Source organism: Neofelis nebulosa, chromosome 6, assembly GCF_028018385.1.
Source record: "Neofelis nebulosa isolate mNeoNeb1 chromosome 6, mNeoNeb1.pri, whole genome shotgun sequence".
NCBI lineage: Eukaryota > Metazoa > Chordata > Mammalia > Carnivora > Felidae > Neofelis > Neofelis nebulosa.
The window spans coordinates 137,310,707-137,329,735 of record NC_080787.1 but is presented as its reverse complement, the minus strand read 5'-3'; the positions used below and the strand labels follow the sequence as shown (position 1 = coordinate 137,329,735).

The following is a 19,029-nucleotide window of genomic DNA, read 5'->3' as shown; positions in this document are numbered from 1 at the left end:
CGGTGCTCACCACGAAAAGGAAAATCTCTCTTAATTTCTCTTTTCTGTCTATTCCCTTCTTATTGCTTCCAATAGAATCTTAAACTACACCTGAGTGGAGGTGCACAGTCTACTTCATCTCTTCTGATGACAAGAGGGGGCTGCACAAGATGGGAACTGGCAGAAACAGCCTTTGATTAATATTTCAGTCACAGGGGAGGAATCCGGCTACATGATAAAGGCATGTTAAGAAATAGCTCCCAGACAAATGTATTTTGTGAGTTCCTCTTGAATCATCCAACATCGCATTCACACTGCATCAGAATTCAGGTGATTTATACAGTCGCATTAGGGTCTATTAGTATTAATGGGAAATATGCATGTATATCAATATATGCATTAGTGGAGACAGACTGCCCAAAGGGTTTCTGCTTTTGGGGTGAGAGCTGCTATGATTTGTCCCGTCTCCACAGTGGAAATAGAATTATGCCCATTAATTAAGTGTTCGCTATTCCATGCTCAGCAGAAAAAGGGCTCACTCTTAAAGACACAAATAAAACTATATTTTACATTTGTAATTAAAAGCATGATGGCAAATGGCTGTGTCTTATTACTATTATTTAACAAGAATTTTTTTTAACGTTTATTTATTTTTGAGAGACAGAGAGAGACAGAGTACCAGCAGGGGAGGGGCAGAGACAGAGAGGGAGACACGGAATCCCAAGCAGGCTCCGGGCTCCGAGCTGCCAGCACAGAGCCTGACACGGGGCTAGAACCCACAAACCGTAAGATCATGACTTCAGCCGAAGTCGGACGCTTCACCGACTGAGCCTCCCAGGCACCCATCTTATTACTATTATTTATTATTTGCTATTCACAGTCTATTTTTACTATCAACTGTGTTTAGTCATGGATTACAGTGAAAGAGAGCAGTTTCTCAGTCCTTGATTCCCATGTCAAAGAGGAAGAAATAGGTCAAGTTTGGTAGGGATTTTATATGGAGAGGCATCCCAGAAGTAAAGTAATAAACTGTCAGAAAAGATCATAGCTCCAATCCACAAAGCAGGGAAAGGCTAAGGCTTTGTCCTGCTCATATCCTGGTGCAAAGAAGTTTTAAGTCAAATTAGAGGCAATAAGAACTCCACGATGTGTTATTGTATCAGCAATGATGATTTCAGCTGCTAATAACAGAAGACCAATTCAGAATGTCTTAACCTACTGGGAGGTGGATGATTTCACAAGAAGGAGGTCCAAATTGTCTCAGGGTTAATTTGCCTGTTCTAGTGTGCAAGGACCCTGTCCACCCCTCCCCTCCACCATCCATCCGGTCATCTTTATACTTCACAGGTGAAAAATGCTGCTACAGTTTCTGGTCTCGGTTGTAGACCCAACAATGCCAGTGGAGGAAGAAAGATCTCTTTCTGTGCATCTCTTTTTGTTGGTAGGCAAATTTTTCCAAGTGTTCCCTAACAGCCTGCCCTAGGTCATGTTCCTCTTCCAAAATCAATACGTAGTGAAAGAAGTAGAATTCCATCATTGGCTTAGGTAATCAATCCCATTCCAATTGAATGCCATCCCATTCTAAGAGTTCTAGAGAGGGTCACTGTCCAAGCTCATGGTCTCCCAGAAGAAACAGTATACCACATGGAATAGAGGGCCCCGAGGGAGAGGAAGCAGGGGGTGGTAGGGCAGGAATGGAGAGACAGTCATCTGCGTGTGTGCTATGCCAGTGAGTGCCATTACTGGGCTCCTCAAAGGTCTGTTTAAATGCAGTCATGGGGCGCCTGGGTGGCTCACTTGGTTAAGCGTCCGACTCTTGATTTTGGCTCAGGTCATGATCTCGTGGTCGGTGAGTTTGAGCCCCACGTCTGACTCTGCACTGATAGTGGGGAGTCTGCTTGGTATATTCTCTCTCTCTCCTCCTCCTCCTCCTCCTTCTCCTCCTCCTCCTCTTCCTCCTCCTCTCTTTCTGCTCCTCCCCCACGTGTGGTTGCTCTGTCTCTCCCTCTCTCTCAAAATAAATAAATAAACTTACAAAAAATATTAAAAAAACCAAACAAACGCAGTCATGGACACCTGGGGCCTCATTGGCCTGCATGAGTAAGTGCCAGCCTTTATCCTGAATCTGATTCAATATAGTTGGTCCAAAGACTTAAACATTACGGCTTGGGGCTTGAAGCCAGCCCTAGCTGCAGTTTCTAGATTTAGCAGATTAATGACAAACTATTGAGCAGTCTGCTTATTCTGAAGCTAAACCTTTGACCCCCCAACTGACAATTGTTTTAAGTGGAAAAAAGAGAAGAATGATTGGGAAATAAGATGAAATTAATACAGCTTGTATCTTGGTTATTCTTAGCTTTACATGACTGAAAAGTGGGGGGATCTTTGATATCTCAATCTCAATCTTTGATATCTCAATCTCTCCATTCTATCCTTCCTCCCCTCCTCCTCCCCATGACAGCCAGAAGCACACAGGATTCTCATATTCTATTCCTGCTTCTTTCTTTCACATCTCCCCCCAGAGCCTTCTTTCACTGTAGGATGTAAATATCGACTAGCTTAAGTATCATCCATTTCAATCATAAGCCAAGCTGTGTGGCGTGACAGGCCTCATGCAAAGGGAAAGAATTTTAGAACTAATCCATTCTGGGATGGATCTAGAACCCAAAAAGAATGGCCACAGTCAAAATCACACGCTGTAATGCTGCCCTGTGCCATATGGTGGCCAATAGACATACGTGGCTAAAGAGTTTACGTTTAAATTAATTGAAATTAAGTGAAAGTAACAATCTCATTCCTCAGTCCCAGTGGCCACTGTTCCAAATGCTCAGTAGTTACTTGTGTCCGGTGGCAGTCCAGTATTGGCAACAGCAGACAGAGTACATTTCCGGTTCTATTGGACAGTGTCATTCTAGACAGAAATGATGAGTCAGGGTTGCGACAGCCAGCGACGTTTTTCCCGGAAGATCCAGTCTAACGGGTGGGGATGATCTGTCAATGTTTCAATTGACTTGGGGATGTCTAGTCGGTTCATTTGTTTTGAAGCAGGAACCTGGACAGCAGGTGGACGGGGAATACACTGAAAACCATGACCAGGGGGACACCTTTGGGTTAGGCGTTGGTCCCACCATTGACTCCACAAGGACTAGCAGAGGACAAAGGATGCTGAGGAACTCAGAATGCTAGCATTAGGTTGAACATGAACAAGCTTAAATTTTAAAAAATTGCATAATGTATTTATGTTAATTTGTATCAATGAGTACTTTCTACTTAGGACAAGCGTCTCAATCGGCTTCAGCTGCTAATACCAAGTTAGCATGACTAGGTGGCTTCAACAACAGCGCTTATTTTTCACAGTTCTAGAGGCTGGGAAGTCCAAGATTAAGGCGCTGGCAGATTCAGCACCTGTGAACGCCTACTTCCCACTTTGAAGACAGCCGTCTTTCCGTTGAGTCCTCACACGGAGGATACACGAAGAGCTGCCACAGAAGCAAGCTTTCTTGTGCTTCTTCTTATGAGGGCACTAAGCTTATCTTGAGGGCGCTACCTTTGTTACCTAATTACCTCTCCAAGTTCCCACTACCAAATATTATCACACTGAGGATTAGGGCTTCAACACATGAATTTTGGGGGAATGCAAACATGCTGTTCATAAGAGCAACTTTATGCCAGTGGCATAAGTATCCTTGAAAAAATACAGTTATTACAATTTCAAAGAAGGTAAATTTATTTATTTATTTATTTATTTATTTATTTAACGTTTATTTATTTTTGAGACAGAGAGAGACAGAGCATGAACGGGGGAGGGGCAGAGAGAGAGGGAGACACAGAATCGGAAGCAGGCTCCAGGCTCTGAGCCATCAGCCCAGAGCCCGACGCGGGGCTCGAACTCACGGACCGCGAGATCGTGACCTGAGCTGAAGTCGGACGCTTAACCGACTGAGCCACCCAGGCGCCCCAAAGAAGGTAAATTTAAAGAAAAATAGTAGGTGAAGACTTGTATTGGGAAGAGCAAATGGTAACGTTTCTAAATGTGGCTCGCAAAAGACTGAACTCTGAAACACTGATCTAAGGCAAAAGGGCCTGCCCCAGAGGTCCATTTCTAGCGAGGGCCCCTTATCCATCACTCACGCTAAGCACGGTGCTTATTGCAAATGTTGCAATAAGACATTTGGGATTCCAGGGAAATGTATTCATTTCTTTTCAACAAATCAGAAGAAAACAATATGCTTTCAGGTCAAAGAAATGTTTTAATGGATAATATCAGTATGTTTGCCTTTTCTTCCAGCACAATTAAAAAACACAACTTTTCATATTTTTTAACGGAGGAAGGGGCTCATAAAGATGAAAGTGCCTACAGCCCATGACAATCATAACATGACTCTGTTTCTAGGCCCACTTGGAAGGCGCTCCGAGTCAATGGAACACAGAAGGGTAGTGTTGGCTCAGCAGGACAACCCGTGGGTGAGGTAGGGTAATTGATCTCAGCAGGAGGGCATGGGGAGAAATCAGATGACAGTGGCAGCATCCCACACATGCCCACCAGCTTCGCGAGGCCTGAGCTAAGGTGCGGGTCAGCAGACAGCGTGCCCAGGACTTAGTCCAGGGCCACCAGGTACTAGGCTTAGGACAGCAGGACTGATCTCTGTTCAAGCGAAGACTAACGAGTGAGTCAGAACAGATTCTAAGAGTAGGCAGGGCTGAGCTTTCAGGGCAAAGATTTTCTGGGGACTGGGCACAGGTGAAGGTGGCCAAGTAGAAGATTTCAGTGATCTATCGGGACAATGTATTTGGACTATTTAGCACGGAAATCACGTTATTGGGCTACAGGGCAATCACATAATTGGCCTGAGTCAGGCTGATTATGATGATAAAGAAACACAGAAATGAGAAGCAGACACACACACACACACACACACACACACACACACGGCTACTAAACACAAATAGTGACTTGGAAGTATTGTCAGATATTCCGTCTGGAAAAGAGAAGTTTATGAAACAATTACCCAGTGCAACCCGAAGGTAAAGGCCGGCAAAGTTAAGGCTGACTCAGAGACCCCTTGAGGAGCTCTGAGATGACAGAGGCATAGATGCCATTTCAAATCAGAGACTGTTGTTAAAGGCCAAGTACGCAGACCAATTCTGTAATATCTTGTAGTTGCTCTCTTGTTGCGAGTGAGGAGGATGACAATGATAAATCACCCTATTATAACTTGTGATAAAAGCAGCAGGTACTTAGCTACCTGACCAGGAGACACCTGAAAAAGACAAATGGCTAAGGAAGACAACGGAAACAAGTTGGAAATTAGCGATGCCTGTTGTGGGGAGAATAGGACAATGCACCCAGGCCAGAGACAGTATCCCAGTCCCATTGAACGTCCATTGATTTCGGTCACCTGATAGGCTTCTTGGAAAAAAGTCTCAATTACTAATAATATACATGAAGACACTCTGAAAACTATGTATGACACATCACACAAACTCAGGTTATTAAATGAGACTACACTAAATATACTTTCATCGTAGACTCAAGTTTTGGTACATTGGGTCAGGATTTTTTTTTAATTTTTTGATTTTTTTGCCAAATAGTCTGGATGTTTACCACTGTGACGTGTAGAATCAGCATAAAGAATGTTTTGGCTACTCTAATGGAAAAAAAAGAAAAAGAGTGTTTTGATTTTCTAAAGCTTCCAGCTTTTGGTGGCGGGGGGACTTGGAAAGACTATGTGATGATATAGAGAAGACTTGCAGATACTTCTCTATGAAATTAGGCTATTTTGTACCGTTGATTGTGGTGGTTTCTACGGTGTTGTCCAGTGCCCATTCGGCAAATCACTTCCTCCTCAAACCTCAAGGGTTTCTGCTAACCACATTCAAATGGTCTGTAGAAAGTGCTACTCTACATTTTCCATTACCTCAGAGTTGGGCCAAGTAGGCCCAAGAGGGGATCATTAACTGCTTCAGTGCCTCCATGTGTCTGACTAACCACACATCTACAATGCAGTTCAGCAGTGGAGGAAGCCACGTGGAGAACTAGGGCAAAAACACACTGCAATTTTTTCCTGGCCGTCGTCACCAGTCAACATCAACCATGCTGAGAACCTCTGTTGCCAAGGGTTTTGGCTGATGTGCATCCACTTTCCCAACGTAGACTAGCCCCTGGGGGCACAGGTTGAGTTGGGGTGGGGTAGGATGAGAGGGACAGAATAAAAGAGGATATAGAAAAATGAACTTCTGAGCTATTAATAAAGACTATACTGGATTAATGAAAAGGACCCATATGTAGATTTCTGGTGAATAGTGATACACTGGAAAATATGTGGCATCCAATAGTTTGCCCGTTTTTACTTTAAGGAAACTCATTCTCGAAATTCTGCAGCAGCTGCTACTGTTTGGATTATGAATAGTAATCAGCCATATGGTGTGGCAGAAAGGAATCGCACATATTTTCACATGGACAAATATTATTATTCCAAAACATAAACACGTCAATATAAGTGTTTTTTCTCTTGGGAGGAATACAACCCCTGATCTCAGTTATGAGAAAATGACTCACTTTGCATGTGCGAAATTTACCTGCCAAGATTGTTATTGGAGCCTGCACCAGAGGTCTCCCCAAGTTTTTCTTTCCTTATTGGTATGAAGTCGGGGAGGGAGGAAAGAAAGAGAGAGAACAGAGAATGGAAAGATGACCCAAGGAAGGGGGCATAGGCTGTTAGGAGCTCTGCCCCCAGGATGGGAGCACCAATCCTGAACTCTCATCATGGAGGATGCTGGGGACTTGTGGAGCCAGCCATTCAGCAATGCAATCCAGAGACAAAAGAAAAGACATAGTATTTCTTTGTACAGCTCCTTTCAGCTGTACATGAGGTCTTCTTCCAGAGTACTTCTAGCTCTTCCTGTTGTTTTTTTTTTTTTTCAAATGTCTCAAGGACAACGTGTCCACCACTGAAAATTCATTCTAACAATGTATCTATGTCTTCCATTTCTTAATTTGGTCTTGTTACTTCTCTCTGCTACTTCCCTTTTTCTTTACTCTTCCTTATCCTGGAACTTCTTACATAAGCTTTCTCTCTGGAGATTCTACCCCTTTTGGTCCTGGTTGTTCAAGAAAAAGTTAAAAAAATTTTTTTTAATGTTTTTAAATTTATTTTTGAGAAAGAGAGAGACAGAGCATGAGCAGGGGAGGGGCAGAGAGAGAGCGAGACACAGAATCCAAAGCAGGCTCCAGGCTCTGAGCTGTCAGCACAGAGTCTGATGCGGGGCTCGAACTCACAAACCGCAAGATCATGACCTGAGCCGTGAGATCATGGCCTGAGCCGAAGTCAGACGCTTAACTGACCGAGCCACCCAGGCACTCCCCACCCCCAAATTTTTTTTAATGTTTATTTATTTTTGAGAAAGAGACAGAGCACAAGTGGGGGAGGGGTATAGAGAGAGGGAGACACAGAATCCGAAGCAGGCTCCAGGCTCTGAGCTGTCAGCACAGAGCCCGATGCGGGCTGGAACCTATGAGGTCATTACCTGAGCTGACGTTGGATGCTTAATCAACTGAGCTACCCAGGTCCCCTAGTGCTGGTTGTTTTGTAACCAGCCCCAACTCTTCTCTCTACTTTCTCTTTCTTCCATGGCTTGGTCATGACTTCTCCTTGTCTGGTTCCCAGGCTGTGGCAGGGCCCCCTTGCCTCCCTCCTGGGGAACAGCCCACAGACTCAGGGAGGGCAGACCTTGGGGGATGTTTGCTGGGAGAGCTGGAAAGGGTGGGTTCAGCCACCAGCTCTTGTGTGTTTTCGCATTTAGGTTCTTTGGCCCCATGGGTCATCTTCCTCCCCTAAGCAGAGGAAGTCACGGAAGGGAGGAAACATAGACGCGCATGGGGTGGTGACTGAGCGAGTCCTACCAGGGACACTGTCTTGCTTTGGTGATGTGAGAATCGGCCTCCATGTGGCTCAGTTTTTAGTGGGCATGCCCTCTCAGTGTGCAGTTCCCACAACTGAACAAACTAGGACTCACTAACCTCGTGACCCTTCTCTCATGCTTTACAGTTTGGATGACAGATTATTGAAAAAAAGATACCTCATCCAGCACTTACCTGCTGCTAGGTCACCTTATACACCAGGGCCTTCAGATCTGGGCCACCTGTTGCCAGGCCAGTGCATGTGAGTGGATGGCTCGGGGACTAAGAGAGAGCAGGGACTGGGGAGATACCCAGAGGGTGCCTGCCTCCAGTCGCATTCAAAGGAACAGTTGCTGGCCCTGTATGCTCACTGCCGATGAGTCTGCAGGCTGCGTTCAGCCTTGGCCCCTTGTTTGTAATCCTTGCTTAGAAACCCTTTACCCTCCTCTGCTTGGGTACCTCCCAGAGTCCTTGATTTGCTGCCCCACTCTCTGTTCTCCCTTACTCCCCACCTATGTTTGTCTGAATCCACATCCACTGGCCAAGGTCATAGCCAGTGTCACTGGTGGAACCCTTGGGGTCATATACTTCAGCCCACTAATTGGGGGAGGGGAGGGGGCGATAGGCTTTTGCGCAACCCAGAGCAGTGTCTTCTCCAGAGTAAACATTCTGGGTGACTTGACCTGTTCTCCCTATGGTAGGTCAGAGAGAGACAGAGCATGAGTGGGGGAGGGGCAGAGAGAGAAGGAGACACAGAATCTGAAACAGGCTCCAGGCTCTGAGCTGTCAGCACAGAGCCCGACATGGGGCTCGAACCCACGAACTGCGAGATCATGACCTGAACCCAAGTCGGATGCTCAACCCACTGAGCCACCCAGGTGCCCCTTATTTTTTATATTTAGAGAGAGGTAGAGCATGAGTGGAGGAGAGGTGCACAGAAAGAGCGAGAAAGAATCCCAAGAAGGCTCCTCGCTTGGTGCAGAGCCCGAGGCGGGGCTCAATCCCGTGACCCTGGCTAGGATCACGACCTAAGCTGAAAACAAGAGATGGATGCTCACCTGACTGAGCCACTCTGGTGCTCCAGCCCAGATAATCTCTTAAACTGTGTCTAAAACTAAACCTTAACTCACACAGATTATTATCACATTCGTTTTAGTGGACTGTAGGGGCAATTATGAAGATTAAATTAGATAATGCCCATGAAATACCTAGTACGGTTCCAAACACTTAGTAAACATGCAAAACATGTAAAACGTTAGTTATTATTGTCATTAGTCAATTTATTATATCAACCATATCACATTTAATCCACGCGCCCTCAGATCAAACGAACTCTTATGCATGGAAACTTCTACTGTGGACTTGTTGTCCAATACCTCCACAGAGTTTTTGTCTCTCATTTACAACGCATAGATGCACGTAGTAGATAGAAACATAGAACCCGAGTCGGAAACAACAGCATCAATGCTAGGGTGGAAACATCCTCACCAACGTAAGGAATGATCTTGTTACATCAGCCAAAGTCTTCAAGGGTTTGGGGAGGGGGAAGAAAGAACCCCCACTAGGGAAAAGAAAGCAAACAGAGAGGCACCGTTCCTTTGAAGAAGATGAGAGTGATGTAGTAAAAACAGAGATCCAACATTAATCTTAAGCTTTCCTGTATTTCAGAGAACACAAAGAATCTCTCTTTCCTATTCATCTTCCAATTCCAAATGCCTTGCGAAATCTCCACCCATCTTCCATTTTAGTTAAATGGCTATTTTGAATGTTACTCTGCAAAAGAGTAGAAATGCCAGCCTCTGCTAGGTCTGTATTAAAATTCACCCCATAAAGAATTCTGACTTTCATTAAAATAACTACCAAAGGAGAGCCAAGAGGTTGACCTTCACGTTGTTCAAGAGCGACACCAATCACCCGGCCTTGGCACACACATGGATTTCTCGCAAGGATTTCAGCAGGTGTTTTCTGAATTGCATCCAGAATCACACTGGACAGAAACGCATCAGAGGTCGCTGAAGCCACATCAATAATGATAAGCAGGATGATCACGGCCCCCTCCCTCCCGCCCTGTGAGCCTGCGGAGATCACAGCCCGGCCGAGTCTGCGGGAGGCTGCAAGCTTCTCGCCAAGTGCCAATGTCATTTTAACATATTCAAGACAGAGACTCTAACAGTGCAGGCCAGAGGTCTAAGGAAATGAATTGAGCTTAGGAGAGGAAAGTGGACGAGAAAACACACACACGAATAGTTTTTATCAGTAAGTTTCATTTAGAAATTTGGGACATTTTCAATACGAACGCTTACAATGTTATATCCCAACTGCCATATTTTCAAGTACACAGGTTTTTTGTTGTTGTTGTTGTTGTTGTTTTAAGTAAAGAAATTGTAACAAAGGGGAAACGCTAATTATGAAGCATGTTACCTCTTGGAATTAGAAGTAGCAAATACGATGGAGTAAAATAAAATCACATCAACGGTCACAGTTAGGAAATACTCTCTTTTAATTTAATTTTATTTTTAGAAAAAGAGAGGGGGGTGCGAGAGGGGGAGGGGCAGAGACAATGCTAGGGAGAGAGAATCTTAAGAAGACTCCATGCTCAGTGTGGATCCCCACGAGGGCCTCGATTTCTAGACCGCGAGATCATGACATGAGCCGACAGCCAGAGTCGGAAGCTCAACCGAGCCACCTAGGTGCCCCGTGAAATACTATTATTCTAGATTTCCCCAGATTCCTGCTCTCAGGAACTCCTGTTCAGGATCCCTTTTGGCTGATGAGAATGTTCCCCCATGCAGACCTTTGCCTTCCTGCAGTTCGTCAGCGTTTCTGGTCTTATATTCAGGAAACAACTACACTCCCAAAAGGCAGAAAAAAGAGGGTCAAGGAGTCAGAGCAAAGCTCAGTTCTAATCCCTGTACTATTACCAACCCCTTGAGGCATACTGGGAAAGCTCTTCAACCTCTCTGTGCCTCAGTTTCTCTTTTCCAGACAATAAGAAATCAGTTGGGTCACAAACTCAAAACTCAAATGTCCACATGTCCTGATAAGTACTGGAAAATGTAGATAAGGAGGGCAGTGCATGCCCCATGTACAGGGGATAGCAATCCTCGGCTCCAGCTGATTATTGACCTATCTTTTGATTCTTTTTTCAAGGAAACATGTTTCTGGATTGTTATGTCAAATCTTCTGAATTTTAAACGTTGGCTCAAAGATTAAAAGAAAAAAAAAACTATTAAAAATACTCTTCAGGTTAAAGAGAACATGCTCATGATCTCTTAAAGTTCTTCACCTTCTATGATGCAAAATTTCCCTTGAAATCTATCTGGGATATTTCAGTCTCAATACACAACCCCTTGGTTTTTTTCACCTGTGTACTTGTCGTGATAACTTGTTTTCCCTTTCAAACTATCAGGTGAACTGTGTACCCCTTTTCTCTGTCGCTAGGAGAGATTTTAAGTCAAGCACAACTATGTATATGCACGGCAAAGTGGACCATCTAATGCTGAAGTATACTGTCAGGAAACCAGATATCACAGGGCAAATTGATGTTGTTCTGAATAACGCCAGAGAGGGGAGAGATGTGAGGACTAAACTCACTAGAAATAAAACTAAGACCATGAGGGAGAAAGAAGAAAGATGTTTCACGTTCAGCAAACAGCAGCTAAGAGAGAACTTAGGAAATGTACCACAATCTGAAGAACCCGGGTGTGGGAGAAGGATAGTTTTAAGGGATCAAAGTGTTCTGGGTAGCAGGGGTGGTGCCTGGAATAGAAGTTTTGGCCTGAATTGTCAGGATGGGTACTGGTGTTTGGAGAATTTTCTACAGAGGGTTTGGGTAACTCAAGGAATAGGGAAGGAGGTATGAGAATGGCTTAGGAGTAGATCTAAGGAGAAGAATTGGACTTCTCTTTTATTCTGAGTAAAGACAGACTGATACCTACACCAGAGAGCCATCATTTGCTAACCTTGTATAGTCTGTACCATACAGGATCCCATTCATCAGTGAGTGTTTCATATTTTCCCTGAGAAATATCCTTCTTTCTCCTTATTCCACTTGTCCCCCGCTCTAATCTGGGACCACTGGCATCTCATTCCGAGCTGGCCTCTAGAATCTTCAGAACTCAATCTACCTGGACACAATCATTTTCCTTAAACACTGCTTTTATTATGCCATTCCACTGTTCCAACGCTTTCCGTGGCTCCCATTGCCTACCAGGTCTCAACTTGTCTGCTTGGCCTTGAAGCTTCTTCAGGACCTGCTCAGCTTTGTCTCTCCCCAGCCCTTCACACGCGTTTCCTTTTCCAACACTCAGTCCTGTTCCACCACAAGGGCTGTTTCTGTCTCCCAGAATTTACTCAACGGTGTCCCCTTCACCTGGATGCCCATCTCTCTCCTTTTCAAATCCAACCCATTCTTCTCAGTCTATTTCCTAATGCAGCCTCCTTCGACCACCCTGACTTCAGAAGCACTATTACATTTAATGTCTGAACCGTGCACCCTGCCACTCAATTATATATTATTTTGTCCTCTAATCGTTTCATGTATGTATATCGTGTCGCTCAATTATATTTTGACCTTCATGAGTCAAGAGCATGTCTTCTCCCGTTGTGTTTGCTGCAGAAACAGAGTAGTACAGAGGCTCAACTCTGTGAGCACTTGCTTGGTGCTTTGTCCAGGTGAGCTCATGTGGAGAAAGAGGATGGGGGCAAGTGAGGGTTTTAGGCTTGGGGGAAAAAAAAAAAGATGGTTTGGGTCTTGTGGATGGTGATAAGCACCCAGGACCAGAGAGCCAATTATCACTGTCCACTTCCCCCAAATCATGCCCACTGCTGACTGCCGCCTCCTGTCCACTGCATGGTCTCATTTAGTTCATCCTTGTTGAAATTAGCCTGTGTGACTGTTGTGCTAGGTTGTGTGTTGGGCAGGGATGTGATCTACCAGCTGTCCTTGACGAGCACACAGCCTTGGGGATTTGCAGCTGTGCTTGGAGGCAACTCCCGAATGTGAACTTCCAGGGGCCACTGTTCTCTGGGAGAGAAGTGTTACCCAGTTGCATCCAGCATGGAAGTGCGCTTCTAAGCAACACAGGCAGTCTGCAAGAGGGAAGCCACGCAAGAACGCACGCGCACTAAGAACAAAGAACAACCCGAGGACTAAGGACGGAGGAACTATTTTGGTCCCCCAGGCAGAGAAGGCAGACACAGAATGTCCACCATCGTGTATGAAGTTGCCAGCTTCTGAGAGCAGAGGCTTAGAGGTCTCACTTCCACCCTGCTTACTAACCAGAGAGCGTCAAGCCCATCATTAAATCTCTATGTCTCACGATCTATGCAGTCAAGATAACAACCTGCTGACCACAAAAGAGGTTGGGTGTGTTAATTATGATAGAAAGACACTGAAACTAAGCCAGCCTTTCAAACCTCCATCTCTTTTGATTCACTCCATCACCTGAGCAGCTCTGGATTGTAACGAATTTCAGCGCCTCCTGCCCTGGGCCGTGCCTGTCCCCGGGCGTCTCAGTTGGCAGCTACTTAATCCAACGCCCAGACTGGAAGGAGCTGACAAGAGATTGCTGAGTTGCTGCCAGCAACCCAAGGCGGTTTCTGAGGCCACTGACCTGGTGGTTAGTGGCCACCGATGTGCCAAGGGGACCGGTGACAACACGTAGTGGCAGACACAGAGCCAGGGACCAAAGAAATTCCAAGTAGGAGAGAATTTTCAAAATGGCCGTCAGGGTAATCAAGGCTTAATAGAACAACAAGCTAGCACGAATTGGCCTAATAGCTGTTTACCTTACAATTCTCACATTCTCTCATGTGACTGGGAATCTCCTTGGGCTGGGGGCTGGGACTGTCAAAGTGGAGAGAGCCAATGCCTTCGTCTCATCCCTTCCTGTACTTCCTGAGCTCGGCTTCTTTCTGGGCCCCACTGGAGCCAATCAGTCCTGTGCTACATCAGCTCTCAGTCCCTAAATGCACAGACATTCCTTTTTGCCCAGAGGGCATGCGGGGAAAAAAAAACCTCCTTTCATTTTTCCGGAGTTGGTCACAAATGAACTCCTAAAAAAACAGAAGAATTTAAAAAATCTAAATCTCACAAGAGCATAGAAATAGTTCAGTTTCCAGAATACAAGTGGTTGATATGCTTGCTAAGTAAATGATTTGAATGACTTGGATACACAAAGGTCAATGTCTGAAAAGCTTGAATATTCATCTGAACATTGTGCTTTTTCAGTGATGCCTGGGGACAGTGCAGTATAGTTTACCCTCCTTTCTCCAAAAGTATACAATAAGACTTGCCATCTCAGATTTAACATTAAAAGCTAAGATTTCAGGGATGATGCATATCCTTAATAAATAGAAGTGATGTTTTAATTTGCTCTTATAGTCAACTTCATGCAGTAAAAAAAAAAAAAATCACCTACGTTTGTGACAGAATCTTCTATTTCCAATGAAGTTCAAATTCACATTAGAAAGAGAAAACAAAATGAAAATTTATACTGTGGGACAGGACATATACTAACTGAAAAAGCATTGGGCTGGGGTTGAAGTCTGTGATCTTGTAGCCCAACTCGGGGTTGTTTAACTAGGGGAACTTCAGTTTATTCAACTTTAAAATGAGATGATCAGGGGCGCCTGGGTGGCTCAGTCGGTTAGGCGACCGACCTCGGCTCAGGTCATGATCTCGTGGTCCGTGAGTTCGAGCCCCGTGTCGGGCTCTGTGCTGACAGCTCAGGGCCTGGAGCCCGTTTCATATTCTGTGTCTCCCTCTCTCTCTGACCTTCCCCCATTCATGCTCTGTCTCTCTGTGTGTCTAAAATGAATAAATGTTAAAAAAATAAAAATAAAAATAAAATGAGGTGATCACCCAGGGTCACCGAGGCCAGGGAATCTGTACCATTCTCAGAGGCTTTCAGGACTTGACCAATTCATGTGAAGTAAACCCAGCAGTTCTTTGTAACATAAAGGGAAACAGCAGGTCTGAATATTCCCAGTTTAAAAATCATAAAAGTTAATTTTAGGTACCAGTATGCTCCTTTATCATGGTCTTCCAGTGATATGCTATAATTATTATATATATATTCACTTACATACGTATACATGGAATCTTAAAAAGAGGTACACTTAAAATCAAAAATGACAATGCAATATAGAGTTCCAAGAAATTCTTCATTTGTGTTAAAATCCTAGTTTGACTTCACAGTTCCTTTCTGTCAGTGAGTCGTCTTGCTTCATTAAGGTCACATCTTGTATGCCCACAAGATGTTCAGTATGGTTCACCAATAAAATTAGGAAAATTTATGCCCAAACAATCCATCCAAAGTCATTTCTCACTAATACCATTTGGTATGTAGAAGGCATGTTTCATTTTAAAATAATGAGCAAGACTACAATCTTTTGATGAAAATTCCTCTTTCATCCTAATTTTATGAAAAGCTACAAGGAAAATGCCCAGTATGATGCCCTTGATATTTAAACGCTTCATTCAACTTACCATTTGTGTGCTCCAAAACTCAGCCTCCCTTGCAAAATGCTCCATACTGGAGGGATAAATTTCTTGTTCTGCCTTGTCAAAGGGGTCACTTGGACTGCTCAAGTGACTGAGCGCAGGAAAGCAAACATTTTAGCTGAGCCACTTTCAAAATACTGACGGTTGCGTTCTCTCATAGCTGAGAGTCGTGGGAGAAACGGAATTTACATACGTTAAGGTGAGATGGGTGTGGGCATTTCCCGGGGTCATGATTCAAAACGAAGATATGTTTCATTCAAGGAGTTAATAACATAACTCCAAGAAGAAAAGTACCCCCTAGCTTTACTGCCACTTAAGACCTGACAGCTCATACTTCCATGCACAAATTCACCACGCCTTGGTCACCATGCCAAGAACAATCCTACAGTGGGTGGCGTAGGTAACTTCTGGCATTTGTCTTTCATAGAAGACTCGGGTAATTATAAATATCCCAGCTCACTGCTCACTTTAAGGTGTGCACAGTAACACAAGAATGGACACCTGGAACGCAAGTCTAAGGTTGCGAATTCAGGGAGACAACTTTTGGCATTCTTGGGGGTGAAATTAACCAAAGCCGGCTGCTAAACGATTCGTCCCTCTGTGTGCTTTGTTAGAACAGGTAAAATTTGATTTTAGATGGCCGAACGAAGATACACATGCTTAAAATATTCTCATTTTTTTCTTATAGGAGACAGGAGAAGAGATTACTTCCTTAAGATATCCTAGAGCCTTGGATCTGTCGCTATTGTTTTGGGTCTCACTCAGACCCTGAACACTGCCATCTCCCTTAGTCCTGATTAACAATCACACGAAAGAAACGTATTTGTAAGTAGAGAAGTCTCACACCCTACCAGTTCTGCAAGCTGAAGAAATAAGAAAAAGTGGTCTAGATGAAATCTGATAGTAGAGACCGAGGAGAATTCTGGTCTCTTCTTTCTGCGGTCTTATGACCTTTACACGTTCAACACATCAGATATTTAGAGCCAGTGAAGCAGCCAGAGCTTAAGACAAAAAGTAAAACTCCGATACACAAACTGCGTACCCTTTAACAAACCTTCCCCTGGGTGTTCTAACGACATTTCCTTCCTCGGCCAGTTTCTGATTACACAGGGCTTATGAGCAGTGGCCCTTTACAGTAAAACATAGCTGTGGTCAAACAGCTGAGTTTTACCTCCAAAGCTTGGTGTGGAAAGTCACGAGCCACCATCATGTTGTTCCAACACAAAATGTACCACTTTTATAGTTCTTCTCTTGCCCGGAGATTGTTCTCCCCCCTCCTTTTAATACGGACATAGCTTTCTAAAAATGCTCAGTTGGACCTCGTTTTACCCAGGAAAGCAGTTATTTATATCTGGTACATTTTCTCCATTTCCTTGGTGCCCCAAATCAGGATCGACCTCGTCAGAGTAACTGCTTCAATGTCCCCAAATGACTATTTTCAAACTAAGAGACCTGGAGGAATTAAAACAAAAAATGGTCACGGAACAGTAACTAATCGGGAGGAGAAAGATGGGTCTTTTGGGGGTGGGTATGTAAGATTTCTTGCCTTACTTCCCCCCCCACCGGAAGCTAGAGCAGGGCTACACATAGCATAACCACCCATGCACCCCTGCGCCATGAAAACCTGTTTTGCGGGTCTCACCACACAGCCCAGTCCACCTCTAGCTGTGTTTGTGCACAGGGTGAGTCATGCGAGGGTTGTGCAACTCGTCCAAGCATGTGAAACAACTATTTGAATCTGGCAGGGCGTCTTTTTTCTTCCCATTTGTGAAGTCTCGGGTTTTCTCTGGCTTACTATTCATTTCACTGAGTACGGATCGGATACACGCACGTTTACGAAATAGATAGGCTTTTGAGAAAACACACAAACCCATGACACTAAATTAAATCATATTAAAAAAAAATTCAAGGACATCTCGACACTTAAAAGAATTCCTGGCACATCTACTCATAGAAGGGAAAACAGCTTTTGCTTTAAGACCACTTGCCACACGGATGTTTTGCAAGTGTGAGGTTTTACAGGTCACGTTTTCTTAAATTGAGGGACACAAATTCCGACCCTTCGGCCTGTGGCTTGACTCCACTAATGTCACTGGATCACAAAACTGATGCCACAGGCAAACTCTGGTCATCTTTTTCACAGAGAGCAGTGAAGAGGGTCTTCTTAGGTCTTCATGACTTTTACTCACTCACAAATGATTTATAAGAAGAAAAAGAGGATGCAGACTTGGTTTACATTTTCCAACAAATTAATATATATATATATATATATATATATATATATATATATATATTTGAAGTTTATTTATTTATTTTGAGAGCGGGGAGGGGCAGAGAGAGGAGGAGAGAGAGAATCCCAAGCAGGCTCCACACTGTCAGCTCAGAGCCGGAGACAGGGCTTGATCTCACACTTTGTGAGATCATGACCTGAGCTGAAATCAAGAGTCGGACGCTTAACTGACTGAGCCACCCGGGCGCCCCTGATATTAAGGGTAATCTGTAAAGGATGAACCAGGAGGGATGCCTTGAAAACAAACCTTCAGTCTCTCACACACTCCCTTGCACAAACACAGGAAGTGGAGGACCCAAGGTTTCCTTCTTTTTGTAAAATGTCCCCTCCATGTCTTGAAGAAGAGATTAGACCCTCGCATGGAATGCAGTGCTGTGTTTAGTGCTACCATGCCCGTTAGTAACAAATGCCTAGAGGTTTAAACTTAGGGTTTCTGTCCCTCTCCCTTTCTGTATCTTTCCTCTTTCCCTCCGTGCCTCTGTGCCTCATCACCTTAGTGTGGCAGAAGCCAGACCCCACCTGCAAGATTTCTTGGCTTTTGTTTCCTAAAAGCCTGATTCCTAAAAGGAAGAAAGGAGCAGAATGTCTTTGAGAAACAGGTCATGGTGAGGTGTGGTGACCCATTTTTAGGAGGAAAAGCTTCTCTCGTGTGGGGGCAGTGACAGGTCCCAAGGTCCCAGGGAAGGGTGGCTCCCTCGTTCTGCCTGGGGAGGCAGAGGACCCCCGGGAGGAAGAGTTGTGATGTGTCTAGGAAGGAGAAAGTACAGGACTGGGGCTCACAGCTCCCACAAAGATCCCTCTGCCTCCAGAGTGTGTGGGAACAACCGATAAGTGCTGAATGTCAAAGACCACTGGGGGCTTGGGCGGTGGGGTGTTGGTGAGACCATAACATGCCCTGTAGCCAAGAGCTCCCACCTTTCTGGACACCATATAACTCTTCCTGAATCTAGTGCAGCCCGGGAAGGAGAGAGGAGCCTAATGATGACAAAAATCAAATGTGCTGGGGGTTCAGAGATGCTTCAGAGGAAATAGAAATCAAGCTACATTTAGTTCTCACCTGACTCTGAGGACAAGAATTTGTGTCAACTACTCATTCTGATGGCAAACGTCACCTCATCAGGGTCGCCAGTTTCTTTTTATATAAGCAGGTGGAGTCACGTCCCTGGACTTACATCTAGAGAACAAGATAGTGCTGTGTGTAACTTCGTTTCTGGACTCAAGGTCACCCAGAAGCCTCCGCTCTTGGGTATCACCTTGACCCTCGCTGTTGGGTTCCAGGATGTGCAGTCCACTGCTGATGTTTTCTGATTCCGCAGGGGTAAGCGACATTGGTTGAGACAACAGATGGTGAGA

At 44.6% G+C, this 19,029-nt stretch overlaps 1 protein-coding gene across 1 annotated transcript in view; it reads right to left on the bottom strand.

Moving 5' to 3' along the window:
• Positions 1-15,495, bottom strand: part of SASH1 (SAM and SH3 domain containing 1) — a 336,005-nt gene extending 320,510 nt beyond the window's left edge. Inside the window, exon 1 of the mRNA XM_058735581.1 lies at positions 15,372-15,495. Coding sequence (XP_058591564.1) covers positions 15,372-15,416 — 45 coding nt within the window. The 5' untranslated portion in view covers positions 15,417-15,495. The remainder of the gene's footprint in view (positions 1-15,371) is intronic.
• Positions 15,496-19,029: the final 3,534 nt, after the last annotated feature.